This window comes from Grampus griseus (assembly GCF_964374135.1).
Source record: "Grampus griseus genome assembly, chromosome: 15".
NCBI classification, from domain to species: domain Eukaryota; kingdom Metazoa; phylum Chordata; class Mammalia; order Artiodactyla; family Delphinidae; genus Grampus; species Grampus griseus.
In genome coordinates this window covers 73,626,533-73,650,590 of record NC_139009.1, presented here as the reverse complement: position 1 = coordinate 73,650,590, position 24,058 = coordinate 73,626,533, and the positions used below count along the sequence as shown (strand labels likewise).

The 24,058-nt window shown below is 39.4% G+C and overlaps 1 protein-coding gene across 1 annotated transcript in view; it reads right to left on the bottom strand.

Moving 5' to 3' along the window:
* The window catches only part of DNAH6 (dynein axonemal heavy chain 6), a gene marked incomplete at both ends in the record, with an annotated part of 289,518 nt that overhangs the window by 156,124 nt on the left and 109,336 nt on the right, over positions 1-24,058 (bottom strand). Inside the window, 11 exons of the mRNA XM_082672762.1 lie at positions 7,589-7,750; positions 8,036-8,191; positions 8,277-8,402; positions 9,768-9,881; positions 9,966-10,130; positions 12,019-12,238; positions 14,655-14,751; positions 17,229-17,409; positions 19,371-19,490; positions 21,305-21,397; positions 22,082-22,294. Of these exons, the coding sequence (XP_082528888.1) occupies positions 7,589-7,750; positions 8,036-8,191; positions 8,277-8,402; positions 9,768-9,881; positions 9,966-10,130; positions 12,019-12,238; positions 14,655-14,751; positions 17,229-17,409; positions 19,371-19,490; positions 21,305-21,397; positions 22,082-22,294 (1,647 nt within the window). The remainder of the gene's footprint in view (positions 1-7,588; positions 7,751-8,035; positions 8,192-8,276; positions 8,403-9,767; positions 9,882-9,965; positions 10,131-12,018; positions 12,239-14,654; positions 14,752-17,228; positions 17,410-19,370; positions 19,491-21,304; positions 21,398-22,081; positions 22,295-24,058) is intronic.

Here is a 24,058-nt window from a genome sequence, read left to right as displayed (position 1 = left end):
GCCAGACCACTGAAAAAGCGCCCCATCATCTGAAATCAAAATACATTCAACTATATATTGTAGAGTTGAACTCTTTCAAAAGTTAAATTTTGAGCTGAAATAGTAAAAGGAAAATAGGTGGTATATGTGAATCCTGGTCTTATGTCAGAAGTTAACACCTTTCTCTAAGGAGGAATTATCTTTTTGTCTTCTCTATAAATGATTTGAAGCTAATTTTTATTTTTAAATAAAATGACAATCTGACCAATTTTCCTACTTTTTCATAACCTCTGTTCACCTATGTAAATACTTCACAGGTTCCCAAAGAAACTAACACCTAGAATAGACACACTTAATGACTTAAGAAAACCTTGAAAAACTTTACTGGTAGAAGCTTTCATCATCTTTACCAGGTACTACACATGGCAGACAACAAACAGGGACCACTGAGCAGAAGCACAGCTGCACAGGGTAATGTAATGGTTGTTAATTTCTTCTACAGCAGAATCTTAATGGTGGAGGAGAATGAATATGTACTTGTGGCTATCTACACAGGAAAGTTCCTTTAGAGACTTGAATTTTGGGTTAAGCATTTTTACAAATATTGCATTATACCATCTCTATCTCTTTAAAAATAGAGCTAATGTTTTTTTGTTTGTTTGTTTCAAGATGGTCAACTGAGCATATACTGCTACCATCCCTTCCTCCTAAATGCCCATGAATGACAGAAAGGTAGAACTCTCTCCATTTCTGTACCTACACTTATACCTGTACCTGCTTGATAAAAGTATAATGGGAAGGGAAACCAGCAGCAGGAAGAAAGTTTTGAAAAAAAAATCTTGGAAGATGGAAAATACATAGATACAGATTACTCAACTGAGAAGGGCAGAATGCAGGCCCAAGACAGAGGGAAGGAAGAACTGCCCTTCAGGGGGGTCTCCAAGAAACTCCGAACCCAACAGCAATACATGCAAGAAAAGCAGACACAGGTCCCAGGGTGATCCTTGGGAATTAGCCAAAGATGAGTACTTGGAAAGATCAGGTTTGTTGGTCCTTCCCTTCTCTGTCCTTCCCTCTCCTTATTCCAAGTAGAGTAAACAGGGCTCTTAAGGCTGGCAGTGCTGACACTCTCCCTCCAGCCCAAAACCCAAGGACTGCCTTGTAGAGAAAGGGGGAGGTCTGTCTTTGGGAGATATAAGGAGATATTGGAAGAAGACATTAGGCTTGGGAGATAAGGAAAGCAGAGATAAAAAAAGACAGATGATTTCAGACCTCCACTTTACTCAACTGAGAGTCAAAAGGATAGACAGCTCCATCCAAGAGTGAAACCCACTTAACTTCACTACTAGAAGAAAAGTCCTTATTATTTTGGCATTTATAAAATGTTTCTGGCTTCCTGGCTGCCCATGCCCACACACTGTATGGGGAAGCCTGCTAACCAAACATACTACACTCCCACAGAGATCAGGGGAGCTTTTTCTTTTAAGGCAGGGGCCTTTTGAGGAAACAATTTGTTCTCACTAATCAACTCAGTGCTCACTTAAGAACTAAGTAGTAGAAGTCAACACATATTTGAGAAACATCACCAACAAGGAAGAGAGAAGAAGAATAAACTAAATGAGCAACCCTGAAGAAAATGGAGGTAATTTGGAGAACAAAAGAAAAGATTTAAAAATTCAAATGGAACCCTCAGAGAGATTTTAGAGGAAATTGCATTCCTATCATAAAACAAGATGCTCTAAGAAAGAATTAGTGAGAGATAAGAAATAATACCTGGAAATTAATCATATTATAGTCAAGATTACAAAAATGAAATAGATGGACTAAACAACAGAATGGATAAGACTAAAGACGAAGCTGGTCTTATGGATGACAAAGCTGAGGAACTCCTTCATGTTGTAGAGCAATGGTTTCATTCCCTGGGTGGTGGGGGGTACAGGAAGACTTCTCAAGGGATATTAATGGGACAGAAGTTTTAAAAGAAGAAAATTCCAGGTCAAATGGGACTATATCAAACTGAAAAGCTTCTTTACATCAAAGGAAGCCATCAAAAAAATGAAAAGGCAACCTAAGGAATAGAAGAACATATTTGCAAATCATATATCTGATAAGGGGTTAATATCTAAAATATATAAAGACATCATACAACTCAATAGAAAAACAAACAAACAAACCAATTTCAAAATGGGCAAAGACACTTTTCTGAAGAAGACACATAAATAAATTGTCAACAGGTATCCCGAAAGATACCCAACGTCACTAATCATCAGAGAAATACAAATCAAGACCACAGTGAGACGTCACCTTACACCTGTTAGAATGTCCATTATCAAGAAGACAAGAAATGACAGGTGCGGTGAGGATGTGAAGAAAAGGGAACCCCTGTGCACTGTTGGTGGGAATGTAAATTGGTGCAGCCACTATGGAAAACATTATGAAGGTTCTTCAGAAAATTAAAAACACAAGTGCCATATTATTCAGCAATTCTACTTCTGGGTATTTATCCAAAGAAAATGAAAATCACTAACTCAAAAATATATCTGCACCCCCATGTTCATTGAAGCATTATTTACCATAACCAAGACATGGAAACAACCTAAGTTTCCAACAATGGATGAATGGATAAAGAAAATTGGCTGTGACATATACATCACATTTGTGACAATATGTAATGGATGGACCTCAAGGGCATTATGCTAGGTGAAATAAGTCAGACAAATACTGTATGATATCACTACTATGTGGAATCTAAAAAAAAACATGAACTCAAAGACATAGAAAATTGGTGGTGATGGATGTTAACTAAACTTACTGTAATCATTTTGGAATATATACATATAACAAATCATTATGTTGTACACGTAAAACTAATATAATATGTCAATTACACCTCAATTTAAAAAATTCCAGATCTTTATCTTCAATATGGGCTCTTTGCTAAAATTTATCTCCCTATAGCATGCCTGCAGTCAATGCCCATAGCTTTAATTCAAAAAGAGTCATGTACCAAAATGTTCATTGCAGCTCTATTTACAATAGCCAGGACATGGAAGCAACCTAAATGTCCATCAACAGATGAATGGATAAAGAAGATGTGGCACATATATACAATGGAATATTACTCAGTCATAAAAGGAAATGAAATTGAGTTATTTGTGGTGAGGTGGATGGACCTAGAGTCTGTCATACAGAGAGAAGTAAGTCAGAAGGAGAAAAACAAATACCGTATGCTAACACATATATATGGAATCTAAGAAAAAAAAAAGGTCATGAAGAACCTAGGGGTAAGACAGGAATAAAGACACAGACCTACTAGAGCATGGACTTGAGGATATGGGGAGGGGGAGGGGGAGGCTGTGACGAGGTGAGAGAGTGGCGTGGACATATATACACTACCAAGAGTAAAGTGGATAGCTAGTGGGAAGCAGCCGCGTAGCACAGGGAGATCAGCTAGGTGGTTTGTGACCACCTAGAGGGGTGGGATAGGGAGGGTGGGAGGGAGGGAGACGCAGGAGGGAAGAGATATGGGAACATGTGTATATGTATAACTGATTCACGTTGTTATAAAGCAGAAACTAACACACCATTGTAAAGCAATTATACTCCAATAAAGATGTTTAAAAAAAAAGATCACTGGAACTCATCCATGGTAAAAAAAAATTGGGTTTATTGCTTATTGCAAAAGGGAGACCACAGACCATGGGAAACCATGAGATGTCTCAGTAAAAGAACATTAAAAGGACTTCTTATAGGAAAGTTTGAGGAAGGTTCAATGAAGCAGGGTATTGCTCTATGTATTAGTTTTGAAGGGCGATTGTAACAAATGACTGTAAACTGGGTGGCTTAAAACAACAGAAATTATTTCTTGCATAGTTCTGGAGTCTATAAGTCTAAAATCAAGGTGTTGGCCAAGCCATACTCACTTTGAAAGTCCTAGGGGAGTATTCTTCCTCGTCTCTTCATAGCTTTTCATGTTTGCAGCCAATGATGAGTGTTCCTTGGCTCACCTTCTGTGTATATTCACATGGCCTTCTCCTCTCTGTGTGTCTATAACCGAATTTTCCTCTTCTTACAAATCCACTAATTATTGGATTAGGGCTCATCCAGGTCCAGTAAGACCTCAGCTTAGCTTGGTTATATCTGCAGAGACCCTACTTCCAAATCAGGTCAGATTTACAGGTTGTCAGTCATTAAGACTTGAACATGTCTTTTTAGGGGACACCACGTCACTCTAAATTTTTGTTGGCAGAAAGCTGAGGTGATTCTCTGATGGGTATCATAATAACATCTATCTAGGAGTCTGTAGGGCAGTGTGGCTCAAGGTGTCAGTAAAGATGTAGCAGTTACTCCAGTTAGTGGAGAGAGGAGGATATTCGGTCATTTTTGTGGTTTGGACAGAGTTCTTGTTTGTGTCTGTTCTCAGATTTGATTATGGTGTGGTTTTTGTCTCACGGCATCATGGGCACAAAGTGACCAAGTCTGATGTTGGTGGTCTGTGAAGCTGTTTGAGTTCAACTGGAGAAGCACAGAGTCTGTTTGAACCAGGCCAGCTCTTAGCTGATAGCGGTCAGGGGCTAATTTCTCCCCCGCACCTCTTTTTGAAAGACACTAATTGTGTAGCAATTGATTGACCATTAAAAAAGAATTTTTGGAGGTATTTCTGCCATTTTAATTTTGATGCTTTATACTTTAAAAGAACTTTTTGTATCAGAGTATTTCAAACATACACAAGAGGTAAAAGAAGGTGCTCAGTTTAACAATCATCAACATTTTGCTCTTTTTAAAATACTTCCAACACTTTATGCTGTTGTTGGAGTATTTTAAAACAAGCCCCAGACATCATTAGTATTTCATCACAGATTCTGTAATGTGTAAGAACCTAAAAACAGAACAAAACAAAAAAACCCAAACCAATACCATTAACACATTCAAACAAAAATCAAGTAATTGGTTTTACCAAAACCCAAGCAATTCCTTGATGTCATCTAACAACAGTTCATGTTCAATTTTCCACAATGGTCCTAAAATGATCCTTTTACAGTAGGATAAGGATGCAAACAAGGTCCAAACACTGCTTAATGTGTCTTTTTTTTATCATCTTTATTGGAGTATAATTGCTTTACAATGTTGTGTTAGTTTCTGCTGTGTAACAAAGTGAATCAGCCATACATATACATATATCCACATATCTCCTCCCTCTTGCGTCTCCCTCACACCCTCCCTAGCCCACCCTTCTAGGTGGTCGCAAAGCACTGAGCTGTTCTCCCTGTGCTATGCCGCTGCTTCCCACTAGCTATCTATTTTACGGTTAATGTGTCTTTTAATCTCTTTAAATTTATAACAGTTCTCTGCATCCTCCCCCTTTTATGCAATTTATTTTTTAAAGGTCTATAGGTTATTTTCCCTTTGGAATTTCTTGCATTCCATATTTGGCTGATTGAATTCTTGTGGTTAACATGTTTCTCTACCTTATATACTTCTTGAAAACTGTATTTAAATCTAGACACTTAATTAAATTCATTAGTTTGAGGTTTAAAAATTTCTGAACAGGAATAATTCAGATTGTGTACCAAAGAAGAAGATACATGTTTCCTGGTTGTCTCAAATTCAGTGATTTTTTTATTTTAAGAGGTTTTTTTTTTTTTTTTTTTTTATGTGGTACGCGGGCCTCTCACTGTTGTGGCCTCTCCCGTTGCAGAGCACAGGCTCCTGACGCGCAGGCTCAGCGGCCATGGCTCACGGGCCCAGCCGCTCCGCGGCATGTGGGATCTTCCCGGACCGGGGCACGAACCCGTTTCCCCTGCATCAGCAGGCGGACTGTCAACCACTGCGCCACCAGGGAAGCCCCTTCAGTGATGTTTTGATTGACCAATGGATAATTAGCCTGATCCATCCATTACAAACCTTCCAATTAATCTTTTAATGTGGTTTTAGCAAAGTTGATCATTACCAGATCTATTAATTTTTTAGAGTTTGCAAAATAGTAATTTCTAATGTTATCCCTCTGCATGTATTAGCTGTGATTCTTCTATAAAGAATTATCCTCATCAACGTTTTTTATTGAGGTACTGTTGATTTACAATATTACATTACTTTTAGGTATACAGAATAGTGATTCAATATTTTTATAGATTATACTATTTATAGTTGTTTGGGAAAATAGCTATTTTTCTTAAAAAGTGTGTTTATGCTAACATGTAATGAATTTATTATGGTTATTTTAAAACAAATAAATATTTTTATTTTACTTTATTTAAAAGAAAGGCTATTTATTTAAATTTTATTTATTTATTTATTTTTGACTGCGTTGGGTCTTCGCTGCTGTGTGCAGGGTTTCTCTAGTTGTGGCAAGCAGGGGCTCCTCTTTGTTGCAGTGCGTGGGCTTCTCATTGTGGTGGCTTCTCTTGTTGCAGAGCACAGGGTCCAGGCGCACGGGCTTCAGCAGTTGTGGAGTGCGGGCTCAGCAGTAGTGGCTTGCGGGCTCTAGAGTGCAGGCTCAGTAGTTGTGGCACACAGGCTTAGCTGCTCCACGGCATGTGGGATCTTCCTAGACCAGGGCTCGAACCTGTGTCCCCTGCACTGGCAGGCGGATTCTTAACCACTGCGCCACCAGGGAAGTCCCCCCGCCCAAATATTTTAAATGCAATTTTAATTTCTAACATGGTGTATATCAATAGATGTAATCCATACATATAAACAAAAACTTTCTGGAAGTCTCAATAATTTTTTTTTAAGATTTTTTTTTTGATGTGGGCCATTTTTTAAAGTCTTTATTGAATTTGTTACAATATTGCTTCTGTTTTATGTTTTGGCCATGAGGCATGTGGGATCTTAGCTCCCTGACCAGGGATCAAACCTGCACCCCCTGCATTGGAAGGTGAAGTCTTAAGCACTGGACTGCCAGGGAAGTCCCAGGTCTCAAAAATTTTTTTTTTTTTTTTTTTGCGGTACGCGGGCCTCTCACTGTTGTGGCCTCTCCCGTTGTGGAGCACAGGCTCTGGACGCACAGGCTCAGTGGCCATAGCTCATGGGCCTAGCTGCCCTGCGGCACGTGGGATCTTCCCGGACCGGGGCACGAACCCGTGTCCCCTGCATCGGCAGGCAGACTCTCAACCACTGTGCCACCAGGGAAGCCCTCAATAATTTTTAAGAGTGAAAAATTCTGAGAACTACTCAATGAAAAATCTTACCGTGAATTCTCACCTCCTACATGTTTCATTTTCAATATGTAACTCTGAATACGTAACACCACACGTTTCAGTACGTAACTCGTCTCTTCCTGTAAGCTTATTCCTTGTTCCTAGATTTCCCTGCTATTCTGTCTTGTATCTCATCTCCCCTCTTTCTACCTACTGACATGAACAGGTCTTTAATCTCACCACCATTTGACCAATCCTCCCCTGGCCTTGATTCCTACCTGGCCCACTCAGATTGCCTTGTGTTGACTCTCCTCTCTTGCTCTATTTATTCTACTTTAATCATTCCTTGCCCCACTAGTTTTCCCTAGCTTGCCATCACCCCTTTCTCTCCTTCTTTTGTTATGTCATGTTGCAAATAGAGAAAGCCACATAAAACACTTAATGTTAGTGTTCAGATGCCAGGACCGTACCTTGTAGTCCAAACCATCAGAGCAGTTAAAGACCACACACTGGATGGCGAGAGCTTTTGCAAGGTCTTTGGTAGTCTCAGTTTTCCCCGTGCCAGCAGGACCAGCTGGTGCACCTCCCAGGTCGAGCTGCAAAGCCCCCATGAGGCAAAGGTAGCAGCGATCCTGAAGAAATTGATAAATTGTCATTATTGAAGGGAACTGACTCTGGCCACAAATTCATAAGTCCTTTCCTTTCTATAGCAGGAGGGTCATTATTTTTTTATGAAAGGTTCTATAGCAATTGAAATATACTAAAAAATCCAGGCACATGATCAAAAAGCAGAAATCTCTGCTTTACAAAGATGTATTCATGGCAAGTCCTTTCAAGGGTTAATGGTAGGAGGAAACTTTTCAGAACTATTTTGGTGGGGAAAAAGCAGTAATGAACCTAAATGATCAGTAACTTACCGTGAGAGGAGTAATAACTAATCTTGGGCATGCACCCAAATACTCATAGCCATAAGTATACTGAGAGAGCGCCATCCTTGCCACACAATTGTCCAGGTCTATATCCCAATAATAGCGCAGTTGTCTCTGCCAGTCAAAGGACTCAACTACCTCTACCTACATAAGTGATGACAATGATACACATATTAGATGCATTAATTTCAGAAAGAAATATATGATTTTATTTAAGTGAAAGAGTTACCTTGGCTCGAACAAGTTCAGTGACTATGTCTCTTGCATGTACATCAATAGTAATTAAGGCAGTTATGATGTTTCTGTGTAATTTAGGAAGAGTGCCTCGGACTATTGCAGCCAGGGCATTTAATCTCTAAAAATTAAAAAAAAAAGTGATATATAATTTTCAAAAATCAGCTTACATGTATATCTTTTTACTATTAAATTTGGAATAGGCATTTTTTGAAACTATCTATAAAATTAGATACCTATAAAATTAGATAGTTTTGACAAATGTCTATTCCAAATTTAGTAAGAATCTGTAATTCTGTGACCCAGGACAACAGTTTAACTTATTTAATTCCTATAAGGCTTCTGTGAAGTACAATACCATCTTTACCCCAGTTTCACATTAGAGGAAACTGAGGGTCACAGAGGGTAAGGAAATTGACATAAAGTAGCAAAAAATTACACTTGAGTAGACATTTGCCTCAAGGAAAGCCCATGCTCTTAACCACCACGTGATGATGTCTCTAGAGAACACGGTTCTCCCTAAAAATCAAATGTGACTAAGGTAGTACTCTTCATTTTCAGGGATAGTTTTTTTTTTTTTTTTTTGGTGGGGGAGGGGGGAATAGTCAGAAATCCTGAGCATTTAAACCAAGCCAATGATTGATTAAACGAAAGCATTTTTTGATAGACTGAGTTCCTGATTTTCACATAAATGGTTAAATCTTTTTCAGAGAAGGGCAGTGCCACTGAAAGCCTTGAACTGCTGTGCTGATTTTTCACTCAGGCTGGCCCTGATCAGGGGCCACCTCTACAAAGAGGTCAATGGGACTTTCCTTAGCGAGTCTTTTCTCTGGGGCTTTTTGAGTTGAAATTCTATCGAGGACCTTCATGAGAGAGGTTTTTTCCTATTTCAAGAAAGTTGTTTCCTCCTTTTTTGTTTTAAGGGTGAGTCTTTAAAAATGCAACATTGCTTGGAAGTAGAATTGAATTTGGAGTTAAAGATGTGGCCTGGCTGTAAAGTTGCATTTCCCAACAATAGCTCAAAAATTTGTGTAGAATGGTATTTAATTCATTCAGTTATTTATTGCTTTACTGATAGTTGCCTGAGGCTTCTATAAAACAGTAGAAAAGCACATGTTGGGCCTAAGAATAGAAATGGCACAAATCCTGTGGTTTTCTGGGATTGAATCCACTTCTAGGAGAGATATCAGGACCCAGGATAACATTTCTTCTTAAAGGTGGCAAACCATTATAATCCTGACATTTTCCTCTTGAGTTACGCTTTCCTTCTCTTTTTAATATTCATATACATACTACACAAACATCAGGGTAGTGTCGCTGAGAAAACTTGAACAGAAATAGTTTTAGTGAGAAGCCCAAAGTTTTGGATGTCATGTCAGGGGCTTACAATTTCTGAAGTAGTGAATTTGCATTAACCACGCCAATAAAAGCCACTAGGACCATCTGGCACAGCGCTATGCTCGATGTCACCCTGCCGTAATCTCACCTCAAAGTTTACTTTTTCAAAAGCTTCCAGGGCCTCTAAATGATCACCGTCTTCTCGTTCCAAACACTCCGTCAAATCGCGGCACCACATGATTTGAGAAATGGTCAGGATCACCTGCATGGAAACACCTTTCTTCAGTGTGTGATGCATCTCACCCAAACAGGATCCAGAGGCGGAGATTTAAGGAGTGTAAGTTACTTGAGAAGGGTGGCCGGCGATCACCCATACTGTCCTCGGTTTCCCCAGATAGTCAGCGATGGCAGCTTTGCACAGGCGACGCAGAGATGTGAACATGGCTTCTTCCACTTTGCCCAGCCACTCCTCCACGTTGCCTCGGGCCTTGAGGCCTTTCCCCAGGCTCACCTGGAAGATAATCAGGCTGTGGTAACACGTAGGCTGTACACGCTGTGTGCTTCGTAACGGAACCCTGAGCTAGGTAAACATGGAAGCCTGAACGTGAACACTGGTACTTCTACTGATACCCGCTCTACACCTCTCTTGACACCGCCCCCCTCCCCCGCCCCCACTTGGTGCTTTATTTCACTGCTTCCCTTTGGAGCCAACTCCCGGAAAGAGGAGTTTATGTGCACTAAATGAATTCCTCCACTTTTTTCCCTTACTTCCTGCCATCTGATTTTTGGCTCCAACCACTCCTCTAAATCTGTTCAGGTCATTAAGGTGACCAGTGCTCTCCCAATCAACCAGTCCAATCGACGCTTTAAAGCCCTTTTCATATTTATTTCTTGGACTACCAATGACCTGACTGCCCTGGTTGTCTGGGCTTCTGCACCTGCTCTTCTACACTCCCTTTAAATGTCATGTTTTCCCTGGATCCTAGCCTAGGCCTTCCCCCTTTCTCTTTTGCACTAGTGATGAACAAATTCTTTTGCAAGAGGATCAATTTAGGACAAGTAAAAACATTTTCTTTATTGAGGTATAGTTGATTTACAATATTATATTAGTTTCACATGTACAACATAATGATTCAGTATTTTTATAGATTATACTCCATTTAAAGTTGTTACAAAATAATGGCTGTATTTCCCTGTGCTGTACAATATATCCTTGCTGCTTATTTATTTTATACATAGTAGTTTGTAACTCTTCATCCCCTACCCCTATCTTGCCCCTCCCCCCTCCCCTCTCCCCACTGGTAACCACTAGTTTGTTCTTTATACCTGTGAATCTGTTTCTGGTTTGTTATATTCACTAGTTTGTATTACTTTTTAGATTCCATATATAAGTGAAAACATGCAGTATTTGTCTTTCTCTGTCTGATTTATTTCACTTAGCATAAAACCCTCCAGGTCCACCTATGTTGTGGCAAATGGCAAAATTTTATTCTTTTTTACGGCAGAGTAATATTCCATTGTATACATATAACATGTCCTCTTTATCCATCCATCTGTTGGTGGACACTTAGGTTGCTCCCATGTCTTGGCTATTGTGAATAATGCTGCTATGAGCATTGGGTGCATGTGTAGGACAAGAAAAATGTCTATGGGCTCCTTCCAATCCCATAGATACACTACTGTGCTCTACCTGGACTGAAAGCCTTGGCATTTCCCTGCACAATTTCTCTGTATGGAATGCTGTCCCTCCCATGTCTCCTCTCCACCTTCCTTGGCTGCCTGTGTGTATGTATGTGTGATTCTCCTCTGTCTGGTCACCTGATTCCCCACAGTCTACTAATGCATTCACTTGCTTGGTGTTTACAGGCACTGTGCCAGGCCCTGGAGAGGCTGCTGCCAAACAATGACAACTAATACTTCATAGCACCTGCTCAGTACTGTTCTAAGTAATTTACATACACACTTGAAAATCCCCAGCAACTCATTAATCAGGCAGTCTTACTAATCCTTGTTTTACAGATGAGGTTCAAGATTGGGAGTGGAATCCATGTGTCCGGGCAGTAGAACTAGCTCTTAACCACCCGGCCCTTGTTCCCCTTATGGAGAGTTAAGAACTGGCTCCAGTACTTTCTACTCTGTTCCCAAGAACAGAGCACAGCCTCTGTTACTGCATTTTCTGTGGGGCTTTTCAATTGTTCGACTATGTCTCTGCTAGACTTTGAGTTCTTCGAGGGCAAGAATTTTATTGTTGATTATCTTTGAAATTGCTGAGCCAGCAGAAGACCAGATCACAGCAGCACTTGATGAATGCTTAGCATGATGATGAATAAACCTCTACCCTCCACCCTAGAAGAGTAACAAAGTTGACGCATAAAGAATCATAAACAAAAAGCCCTTACCCTTTCTCCCTCTGGTGACAGCATCGCTAAAATATCATTAGTGTAAATCTTTTCTGGCTCTGCCTCCATGCCAGGAATTCTTCCCTCCGTTGGAGGCACGAGAGCGAATTCGAGCTTTGAAATGGAGTCGAAGCATTTCCTCAAGTGTGGCTGCACAGCTTGGGGATTTCGTGTCTGGGCCAAAATCTCCAGAAGCTCATCATTTGACAAGAAGTAAAATCTAGATGAAAGAATATACTTAAAATGTAACTTGAAACTGAAGCAAAGCCTTGTATGGACATGAAAGATAAATCCCTTAGGCACATATCGTCCCCATCCACTGACTTACTGGACCTCTATCCCATGGGTCCTGGGTCTGGGAGGCCATGTGTTTCTAAATATGATTTTTATAAAGATTAGGGTGGATGCATCTCAAACATCTGGAATGAGTGCCTGGTACATAAAAGGCAGATATTTTTCATAAAAATTGTAAAGATGCCAGCACTTGCTAAGATACTGATTTGGTTGTATGTCTGTTACTTGGCTTTGAGCTCCTAGAGTGAAGATATATTACTTGTTTTCCCTAGAATCTGGCCTTGTACCTCACATATACCTGGTATTCAGTACATAATTTGTTGAATAGATGAATGGGTGGCTGCAGGAACCTTATTTGGTTCTGTGACTACACACATGGGGGCCATGCTGGTGTGATCCTGCCTGGGATTTTCTTAGATACTGCCCAACAGGGCCATTTGGAGACATGAAGATACCCTAGGAAAAAAAAAAAAAACTGGAGAAGGGGCACACCTGGATGCCCAGGGATGAGAGAGAAGGATGAGGGTCTGGCTGGAGAAGACACTTCACTCCTGTGGAGGAAGCTGCCTATGAGAGATCCCTCGGGATTGGAGGGATCCCATTAGCACGTGGAAGGCCCCACGTGAGAGAGGGGCCCAGTTGGGTACCAGCCAAGTCAGGCTTCTCCTGCCGTCTTGCCTCTCCTCCCTTTCCTGCCCCCAAACTGGAGACCTCAGGAACCTAATAGGAAGTGGGGAGGGTTGATGCCACACATCCTCATCATCACTTAAGCCTTCAGCCTTGCAACAGGCTTGGGCCAGAGAAGGGGGATGTTTTCACTTTGAAAGAAGTTCAGAGTTTTGATTATTATAGATCATTTAATGGGTTAAGGTAATGAGAACTTTTTGTATTATTATCAGAGAACGACCAGAAAAATTCATGAGGCCTGCTCAAGATTTTGGCCAGGGACAGGAAGAAACTAGCCCCTAGTAGGGAACACAGAGGCTGTCATTAGAAACAAAGATGTTTTGGGTTGCACCCTATTAGTCTTGCTTCTTTAAAATACCACATAGGGTAATAATTTGTACCCCTGCCTCTTTTCGACTAATGAAACAGATAACTGTCAAGATTGGACTATGAGTCCTGTGGGAGAAGGAACAGTGTTATATTCACCTTGTGTCCCCAGAACCTAACTTGGTCCATGGCTCATAGTAAGCCTTCATTAAGGCTTGGAGCATGAAATCAGTGGTGTGCAGAGCCTCCTGACATAATAAACACTGTAGACCTAGTTGATGTAATTCTAAACAAAAGGAAAAATAAAAGCTGATGCTTTTTGGTGTTCAGTATTATCACAGGTAAATTTGTGTCCAGATTTCTTTAAAGATTATAACAGTGTACAGATTTTCTCTGGTCTTGGGAGACTCAAGTTAGGAACCACTGATTTAAGAGTGAAATAAAAGGCACATTCCAAACCTCAAACTCTTCTGTCTTTTCCCATGTTGCCTGAATCTGTTAAACTCAATCAAATCTTCCAGCTCTTGGATATCTTGTGCACACACATACCCAGTCCTGGTACCCAGCAACAACCCCTCTTACCCAAGTAACCCACATAAGCACCTAATCCTGGCTGACTCAGTGCTTGTCCTAGGAGAGACCTTAACAGCCATCTCCTTTACATCTAACAGGAAAAATCCATGAAAGATGGGCCATTTTTTGATAATGTCTGTGTTACGATACAATGTGCCCCGAAGACTGAAGTCTGGAGCACTTGCTACCATCAGGTAGTCATAGTGTAGTCATATATAATTATATTGAAATGGTGTGTTTACATGACTGTCCACCTGTTAACCATGAGATCCATTAGAGTGGGGATCTGGCCTTTTCTTCTTTGTATTTTTATCACTGAGCAAAACATTTGGTATGTTTCTAGAACGAATGGATGAGTAAAAAATTTCATTTGGAATTTGTGAAATGACCTCTTAGATGACTTCTACAGTAACCCTCTTAGGCCACCAATTAACCTAAAGAAACCAGCTCAGGCAACAAAGGTCTCTAACTTTTTACATACCCATCTGTGGACACACACACACATGCAGGTACACACATACACTCCCAGCAGTGAAACAATGCTGTGATCAAGAATCTTTCCAGTACCTTGGGTACTTATCCACTTAAACCAAATATTGTATATTTATCCTTGACACTTACACGCTCCAATCAAGATATTAGCTGGATTGCTATTATGAAATATCTTTCTTGTTTCCCTCTTTGGTTCCCTGATGTTTTAATTTTATATATATCCTAACAAATTAATGGATACTCTTAACTACTAAAAAATATTGTTGGTAGCTTTATAAACTTACCTTGGAAAGATAACTCTTTTTGATTCTAAATATGCCTCTAGACACTTCTGAATTTGGTCAAGTAATGCATTATTATTTTGAAAAGTTTCCAGAAGTCCTGTTCATTGAAAAAAAAGGTACTGGTAAAGTTGTGTTAAAATAAATAGAGAATATAATTTTAAGTGGAAGTAAAATATGATATTAACATTTTTAAAGTTTTGGTTTTATTTGATGAAAGAATGGTTTAATAAGTTAAAATTGGGGGGGTTGGCTAAGAATGTTAACTATAACTTTTAATAATAACATTAATTTTGATATTTGCCACAGATGAACAGGTAATTAACTTGAAGCCTTTTTATCTGTCATCCCCCAGCTTTGGGGGCCAGGGGTGCGCAAACCAAAGCCAAACAGTTGCCGTTCTCTAAACACTACATATTCTCTGTCACCTTCTTACTCATGTCTTCTGTTTTTTCTGCCATATTTAGATGCAAAAAAATTGTGGCAATAGCATCCTATGTCTTTATCACTAAACTGTAGCACCTTTAGGAGCAAGATTCATGTCTCACTTGATGTTTTGGTGTGTATCACAGTGCCTGGCTTCCCCACCTGTCTGAGAATCAAATCCGGTCTTTTCCACAGTCTCCGAGTCTCTACGTGATCAGTGACCTAATCCAATCCCCAACCCGCCACCCAAGCACACTCACCTCTCTGGCCTCACTCCTAAGCCCTCTCCTGTGCATTGCACTCCACCCCACTCTGGCTTCCTTGGTGACGGTCATGTACGCTAAGCATGCTCTTACCGCAGGGTCTTTGTTCTTCTCTCTGCCTTTAACAATCCTCCCTTAGATCCACGAACATGTTTCATTTCCTCATTCCTGCAGATCTCTACTCAAAAGCCACTTTATCAAAAAAATCCTTTCATCACACACACACACACACACACACACACACACACACACACACACTGCAGCCCCCAACTACTCTCTAGCGCCTTTACCCTGCTTAATTTTTCTTCACTGCTTTATCATCACCTGAAATGATATATACAGGTCCACACTCCTTTATCTGAAATCCCTAGGACCAAATGTATTTTGGATTTTTTAAAAAATTTCAAAAGTTACATTATATAACAAAAGTCCAGTTGGCACTGGGGCAGCACTCTGTAATAAAACACATTAATATTTTTGCAGCAAAAGGTTTGGATATGCACATTAAGTGGATGTGCTAGGCAAGATAAAGGTCTCTCAGATATACCCATGTCCTAATCCCGAGAACCTGAGAATATGTTAGTTTTTATGGAAAAAGGCACCTGGCAGATGTGGTTAAGCTACAGATCATAGGATGGGGAGATTATCTTGGATCATGCAGTGGGCCCAGTGTAATCCCAGGGGTCTTTTTTTTTTTTTTGTCCGTGCTGCGCAGCTTGTGGGATCTTAGTTCCCCAGTGAGGGATCGAACCCGTGCCCCCTGCAGTGGAAGAGAGGAGTCCTAATCACTGGACTGCCAGGGAATTCCCCACAGGGGTCTTTATAAGTGGCAGAGAAGGAGATGTGATGGCAGAAGCAGAGGCTGGAGTGATGCAGTTGTGACTGGAAGGGGACCAGGAACCAAGGATTGTGGGCAGCCTCTTGAAGCCCCAAAGTTTTAAGGTTTTCGATTTTATCATCCCACAGAGTTTTTCCTGCCTGTTTATGTTTTATGTAAGAGTCTTTGGGCAAAGAGTATAGTCCAGCAGTCTGCCTCTGCTTGACAAGGAAGCTCTCTGTCCGTATCACCAGGATAGGCAGTGTGCTGCCATTTGCAGAACAACAACCAATCCTGCTAAGGCTGTGATACAAACCGTAAAGTTCAATCACCACGTACGTGTAATCACCCGGAAGGACTTTGATTCCACATCCCTAGAAACAGAACTTACTAAAACTCATTTCAACTGTATAGCACAGGGAACTCTACTCAATACTCTGTAATGACCTGTATGGGAAAAGAATCTAAAAAAGAGTGAATATATGTATATGTATAACTGATTCACTTTGCTGTACAGCAGAAACTAACACAACATTGCAAATCAACTATATTCCAATAAAAATTAATTTAAAAAATAAATAAAACACATTTCAACCCTGAGATTAGAATTACCATTAGTGGCAATATTCGTAAGTGGTCTTAATGAATTACTTAAAATACGGTGTGGAAATTTTTATGGTTATAGGTCTGTGAGAACTTTAACAGAATAGGTCAACTGAATGTAAATGTATTTTTTGTAGCCTAAATTGTGAGATGGAAGCATCACTGATACTCTGTGGCAGGATCCCCTAATTCTAAAAACAGCAAAAAAAGTACATCCTTGTGTGCCAAAACTATGAACTGAGCTGAAAGATGATGATGATGATGACGATAATAATAATAAAAATAGTAATAGAATAACAACAACAGTGTTCAATTCACATTGTTTAGCATGAGTGTCAAATGTACTACAAATGTTCCTGGTCATCAACGCTGACTGGAATCAAGGGTTGAATGTACCACATTTTATTAGAATCTTACAGGTGATGGACATTTTAGATAACTGTAATTCCTTTGTGGTTTCTTTTTTACCTGGTTGAGTAGCTGCTCGGAGAGCATTAGGCAGCCGGTTCACCTTCCTCATGATTTCTTTCCATGACTTATCCACTTGAAGGAACATCTTGGCCTCTGCAGGTAACTGCCTCTGAATATCTGGAGCGCTAAAAATACTCTCTAGGTAGAGCCAGTTTCTCTGGCAGTTCAGCCACTCTTCCTAGGAGAAAAATAGGGACATTACCAGATTTTTAACCTCAGGTTGAAAAAATACAGTTACGTTAAAAATAATTACATGGGGATTCACTGTATCTTTTTCCTTTTGGCAGCTTCTCACAGGTCCTTTGAAATGAAACCTCATTAAAAGGTCCAAGTCTCACCTCAGCCTAATTTCAACCCATTTTTTGTACTGAGTAGAGTTATAACGAATCTACTACTGTGTGGTAACCAGAATGGACCCAGAGAAAGAGGATTAAAATGCCCAGAGGAGACACTCTAGGTGGAGGCACGATGCTTACTTAAAGGAATCTGAAGGGTTGGGAAGTGGTAAGTTTAGTGATTCACTTACTATTTCCAAATATAAAAGGTTAGCAAAAAAGGTGTTTTCTTTTTTGCCTCAATTATGTCTATCATTCTTCCCTCTCCCTCTTTTTAAGAAGAAATATGATTCATTTTCTTCGATCAAAAAAGTAAAACCTGCTTGTGACAGAACATGTGGCAAAGACAGAACACTGGGAGGAAGAAGAAAATCACACATCACTTTCCTCCTAGAGACAATCACTGTTAATCAGAGAAAGCAGAAGTGCAGGGTCAGATCTAAAGTCTATAGACCTCACCGTTCCTCTGCGCCTCCTGCCATCACTTGTGCGGGCCTGAGATCCGTGAAAGGGTTTCTCGTGTCTCACTCTAGATTTGGGGGCTATGCTTAAGCCCTAATGTCCCAACCACTCCTTGGTTTATTTCAGGTCTCACACTTTCTATACACTTAATTCTCTGGAGGATCCCTACTATTCAGCACTGCTTCTTTTAAGGACCTTCTATGGAAACATGCCCTTTACTTTGATCTAAATTTAGTCTCTCCTTTCATGGGGCTCAGTCATCAGTACAGAAGGCTGGACAGGCGTCAGATTAAAAAGAGTCCATTGAAGAGGATGGATTCACCATAGAGATCTCTATGAAATGAGGATGGAACAAATTGCCTTTTCTTACTTAGTGCCTTTATTATTTCACAGATACCTTTTCATATTAGAACATATAAAAGCCACAACATAATTAAATCAAGGGAAAAAAATGAAGTCTAAGAAAGAGATTGGATGGGAACAAAGTGAGACCAGAGTAAGTGGGTTCTTTATTATGGGATAATCTAAGGTTGAATAAAATAAAGAGAAGGTGTGTATGACAGGAAGGGTGCCAAGGAGACTTCAAGCAGCAGTATTTGTTTAGTAAATATGAGGTTGCTGTGGCTAGACTCTTAAGGTGGCCCCCAAGACCTGGGCTTCCTGACCTTGTGTGATCCTCTTCCCTTGAGTGTGGGTGCCACCGTGACTTGCTTCTAGCTATGGAGAATATACAAAGATAATAGGATGTACACAGTTATGTGTACAGTACACAAGGCTGTAACCTCTGTCTTGCCAGGAGACTTACTCTTCCCTGCTCGACTGATGGAGTAAGCGATTTTGTTGAGGAAGTCCACATGCAAAAAAACTGTGGGCAACATGGAGGAGCTGAGGATGGCCTCTGGTTGACAGCCTGTGAGAAAATGAAGCCCCCGGTCCCGGAATTGCAAGAAAATGATTTCTGCCAACGTCCTTCCTCAGTTGAACCTCTGATGAGAGCCCAGTCCTGGCCCACATCTTGACTGAACCCTCGTGAGACCCTGAGTATAAGACCCAGTTAAGTTATGAACTCCTGACCCACAGAAACTGTGGGATTATAAATGTAGATTGTTTTATACCACTAAGTTTGTGGTATTTTCTTTCACAGCAATAATAACTAATACAAGGGTAATGGTATAGTCTTGCAAAGAAGAGTTCAATATATTTGCATTTTCCTTACATTTTGAGTATAATAAAATGTCAATAATTAAACCTTATATCTAAACTGTACAATATTTAAGTGACTGAACAAATGATTTCTAAATCCAATTCTCTGAGTCCATGAATTGAAATGATCCTTACTCACCAGTGTTTGATTAAACAAAGCAAGTTGTTTCTGCCAGTCATCCACTCGAGTTTTCAGTGGGCCAGCGTAACGTGATGAGGCAATGGTCGCAATGTTGATGGTGCTGTCATCAAGAAGGACCTTTAAGGAAAGGCGAAGAAAATACATGCGACACCATGTGTTTTTGCTCTCAAAGATAATTACAGATATTTAATTTCAACAGCCCATTTATTTTTATTTTAACATTTTTAGTTTTATATTGGAATATAGTTGATTTACAATGTTGTGTTAGTTTCAGGTGTACAGCAAAGTGATTCAGTTACACACATACATGTATCCATTCTTTTTCAGATTCTGTTCCTGTATAGGTTATTGCAGAATTTTGAGTAGAGTTCCCTGTACTATATATACAGTAGGTTCTTGTTGATTATCTATTTTATATATAGTAGTGTGTATATGTTAATCCCAAACCATTTAAAAGCCAACTTTTTGAATAAACAGCTTAATTTCACTTACTGTTTCCCACCCATCCACTTCCCCTCCTTCTCTCCTTCACTAGGGCTTATAATGCACTATGATGTTCTCTTAAATGTCACCAAGGAACTTCTGATTGTCAAATCCTGGCTGTTTCTGTAATTATTAATGGCACACATTTCTGTTTAGCTCAGCACTCTTCTCCAGTCTCCCCCCTACAAGGTATATGGTACCTTCTTTATATCATTTGGTCATCCAGGTCTTTATTTCTCAAAGTGCTCAAAACTTGAAAAAGTAAGTGCCTTCCCTACCCAATGAAACATCACTTTCCCTCAATTATCTTGAGGAAGAGGAAAAGTGAACTCATTCATGTCAAGCTCTGGATGATTATAGACAGTTTTCCCTCTACCTCCCCCCTCCCCTACTCCTTCCTCTTACACCACAGCACCCCTCGCAGAACATGTACATTTAAAAAACTGTGTCTGTTAATCTAAAGAATTTTAATTGCTCTATTTAAATTATAAACTTCTTGAGAGCAGAAGCCCCATCACCTGGCATCACCTGGCCTCATACTGACTGATTTCCATCTTGGGTCTGCTCTCCCCTCTACCGCACAGAGTGACGTCTGGTCTTGCTCTTCCAGACTACACCTGGCAAAGCCATTTCATCTCTAATTCTGGGCTGGGTACACCATAACAGGCCAGGGCTTTGCTTTTGTAAAAAAAAAATTTATTGAAGTATAGTTGATTTATAATATTGTGTTAATTTCTGCTGTAGAGCAAAGTGATTCAGTTATACATATGTGTACAATTTTTCATATTCTTTTCCATTATGGTTTATTACAGGATATTGAACATAGGTCTCTGTGTGGACTTTGCTTTTTAAATTGAGTCATAATTCCCAGATTCTTTTGCTAAACAAATGTGCCCTTTGGATTTTAAGTCACTAAGAATATTCCAAACACATGGGTTAGATTTATCTTCTTTTGTTGTTAATAGAGCATGACCATCTACTCCTAATCTCAAAAAATTCAAGTGAATTTAGCTTCTTAGTGTGATATAAACCTGAAATGCTCATTCACACTTCTTTGCCTCATTTAAATGGTTTGAAATGCCTTCCATTCCCACCTATGCCTATCAGACCCCCAGATTTTTAAGGTCCAGCATGTCTTCGCTGGTCTAGGAAGGATTCTCTGATCACTTCAGCCACAACTGATCTCTTTGCTCTTCTAAATTCCTCAACAGTTATCAACTACAAGATTATAACTCATATATATATAAAACATATCTATTGCTTTGCTAAATATTTCATGTACAAGTATTCATGTCAATTATTCATATTCATGTATTGCCTTCCCAATTAGATTTTTCCTTGTTTAACAACTCTCATATTTCAGTCCTTCATAATAACCTCCCATAGAATATTTAGGACTAGGTCTCACAAGAACCTTCAACATAAGTTTCAATAACCCAGTTACCCACCTGTATGTCATCTGTGCCACCCAGGATAAACACATCTTTGGAGTCACGGTGAGGGAGGACGACAAATTCAGTTGTTTTCCAAGAATCCTCCACCTTAGAAATAGTTCAAGTCTTAGGATAGCTCAATTCATTTGTGTGTAGGTACTTGATAAATGCATGTGGAATGAAACAAGTGAAAACTCCATAATTATCCTAATCTCCTTCTGCCTTTAAAATTCTTAAAATCTTCTAGGTTAGATGACAATGATTTGCTTAATTTTATTGAACAGCATTAAAACATATGAATAATTTGTGATACTTTCATGTGTATTCCCTCCCACTTCATGCTTTAATTAAAAGAAAAAAATTCTTTTTACATAGATGCTTGGAAGATGTGTGTTTTTGGAGTAAGGAGGTTAAATATCCTAAGTAGAGAAATCTTCTCAATGTGATTTTGAAGCATTTCGTATAGTGAATCTTCTCTAGTGTGTAAGTTTGAAAGGTAATGTATTTTGGCATAAGAGATCTTCCTTGGTATGTGGTTCTTTATATAAAGCATGCAAATTTGTTGCCATCAAGTTCCTGTTGGATTATAAGCTAAGCAGAAAGAAGATATTTATAGAGGTGATAACAATAATAATGATATAAATGTAAGGAAACAGCACAAGGATAACTGATAATGAGAGGGTGAAAGCTGCAATGTTGAAAAACCCATTCAGATAAAACAAAAGTTGATCTCACTGAATATGAAAACCTTTACATTCCCTGATCTTCAGAATATACATTTTTCAGGTTTACCTTTTTAAGAAGTGTTTCTAAGGCAGCTTCTCCAGAAGCCTGTCCAGAAATGTCCTGGATTTCTTGGCCAAAGTCAAAAACATGCAACTCAGAGAGCTTCTCCAAGGTTAATGGAATGTCAAGGTCTACTAGGGTGGCATCAACTGTTTGTTCAATAGCTGCCCAATGTCTAGGCTTCAGAGTTGGGTTCCTCAGGTCAATGATAACTGGAAGCTGGAAAACAAACACTCTCAGAGACACCATCCTTTTTATCTGAAAAACAGCCCAAGGCTTCTGGTTTCAATTTGGGCACATAAAGAGCTGGAAAGAACACCACTGACACTCTTACAACAAAGAAAAGTCTGCACAAACTGCAAGTTAATGACTTGTATTGAACCCATCAGAAAAGTGAGGCTTCAGGGAAACCAATGAAGTCAAAATTTGAAGAGACACTGGTACCCACAGTTTTCTCCACAGCAAGAAACAGGACCCGAGAATTTGCTTACCTAGGAGAGATGCCTTGGGTTGCCGTTTAAACTAGTTAGAAGATGTTGCTGAATTTTAAAAATAAGTTGCTAAGACTGAATGTAGGGTAGCATGAGAGTGTGAAGTCCCTGGGGGCTACAAATATTACTAAATATTACAAAAGCTGGAGGAGGGACAGGAACAACTGTGAAGCTCAGAATTTTGTGAAAAAGGAGCACAGTGCTTTGTTAGGATAGAAACTTAATCAGAACACAAGGGAATATTCCTCCTCACTTCTTCCACCAGGCTAACAAGTACTGAGTAAAAATAACAGTGGAATAGAGAGTGGAAAGCTGCAAGATACAGATTTTCTCTGGGCATAAAACGAAAGAATGACCCAAGGTCAAGGAAAACAGAAATTGAAAAAATGACCGTTGGCAAACAAGTCCAAACTAAACACAAGGTATCACTAGAACAATTTGAATACTGTGGTATACTGAGGGCAACCACAGCAACACCAAACTTCAAATCTAGCCGAATTTCTAACCAGATTTAATATAACATGCCACACAGAAGGCCAAGTAGAAGGAAAGGCATGATCATTTCCAGGCATAAAAATTATTTACTTCAGTATCTACTGTTCTGCATAAGATGTCTGGATTTCAACAACAATTTAAGAAGTATGTGAAAGGGCAAGGCAAACATACATCCCAAAAGATACAAAATTAATCAGAATCACACTCAAATCTGACACATATGTTGGAATTAACAGATAGAACTTAAGCTAATTGTGATTAATATGTTAATGGATCTAATGGAAAAGGTAGACAACATGCAAGATCAGAAGGGAAATGTCAATAAAATGATGGAAACTATAATTAAAAATCAAATGGAAATGTTAGAAATGAGGAAGACTGTAAGAGATACAAAGAATGTCTTTGATGAGATGAACACAGACAAGGAATCCATGAATTTGAAGGTAAGTGAGTAGGAATTACCCAAACTCATACACAAAGAGAAAAAACAGTGAAATACTTCCCTGCCCCCATCCAAACCTAGAACAGAATATCCTTGAGCTTTGTATAATATCAGATGGTCTGACATACATGTAATAGAAATCCCAGAAGGGTAAGAGAGATAGAAAACACAGCAGAAGAGATATCAAAGAAATAATGGCTCAATTTTTTTCAAAGTTAAAGGCAGACACAAAACCAGAGATCCAAGAAACTCTGAGAATATCAAGCAGGATAAATATAAATGGTAAACAACAATAATAACATACACCCAGGCATATCACACTTCATACTGCCAAAAACCAAGAAAAAGAGAAAAATTTGAAGGCAGCCAGACAAAACATACATATTATCTACAGAAGAACAAGGATAAGAACTACAGCAGACTTTATGTCAGAAATCATGCAAGTAAAAAGATAACAAAAGGATATTTTTACATTGTTGAAAGAAAAAACAAAATCTGCCGACTCATAATTATATACCAGTGAAAATATCATTTAAAATAAAGGATAAAGACTTT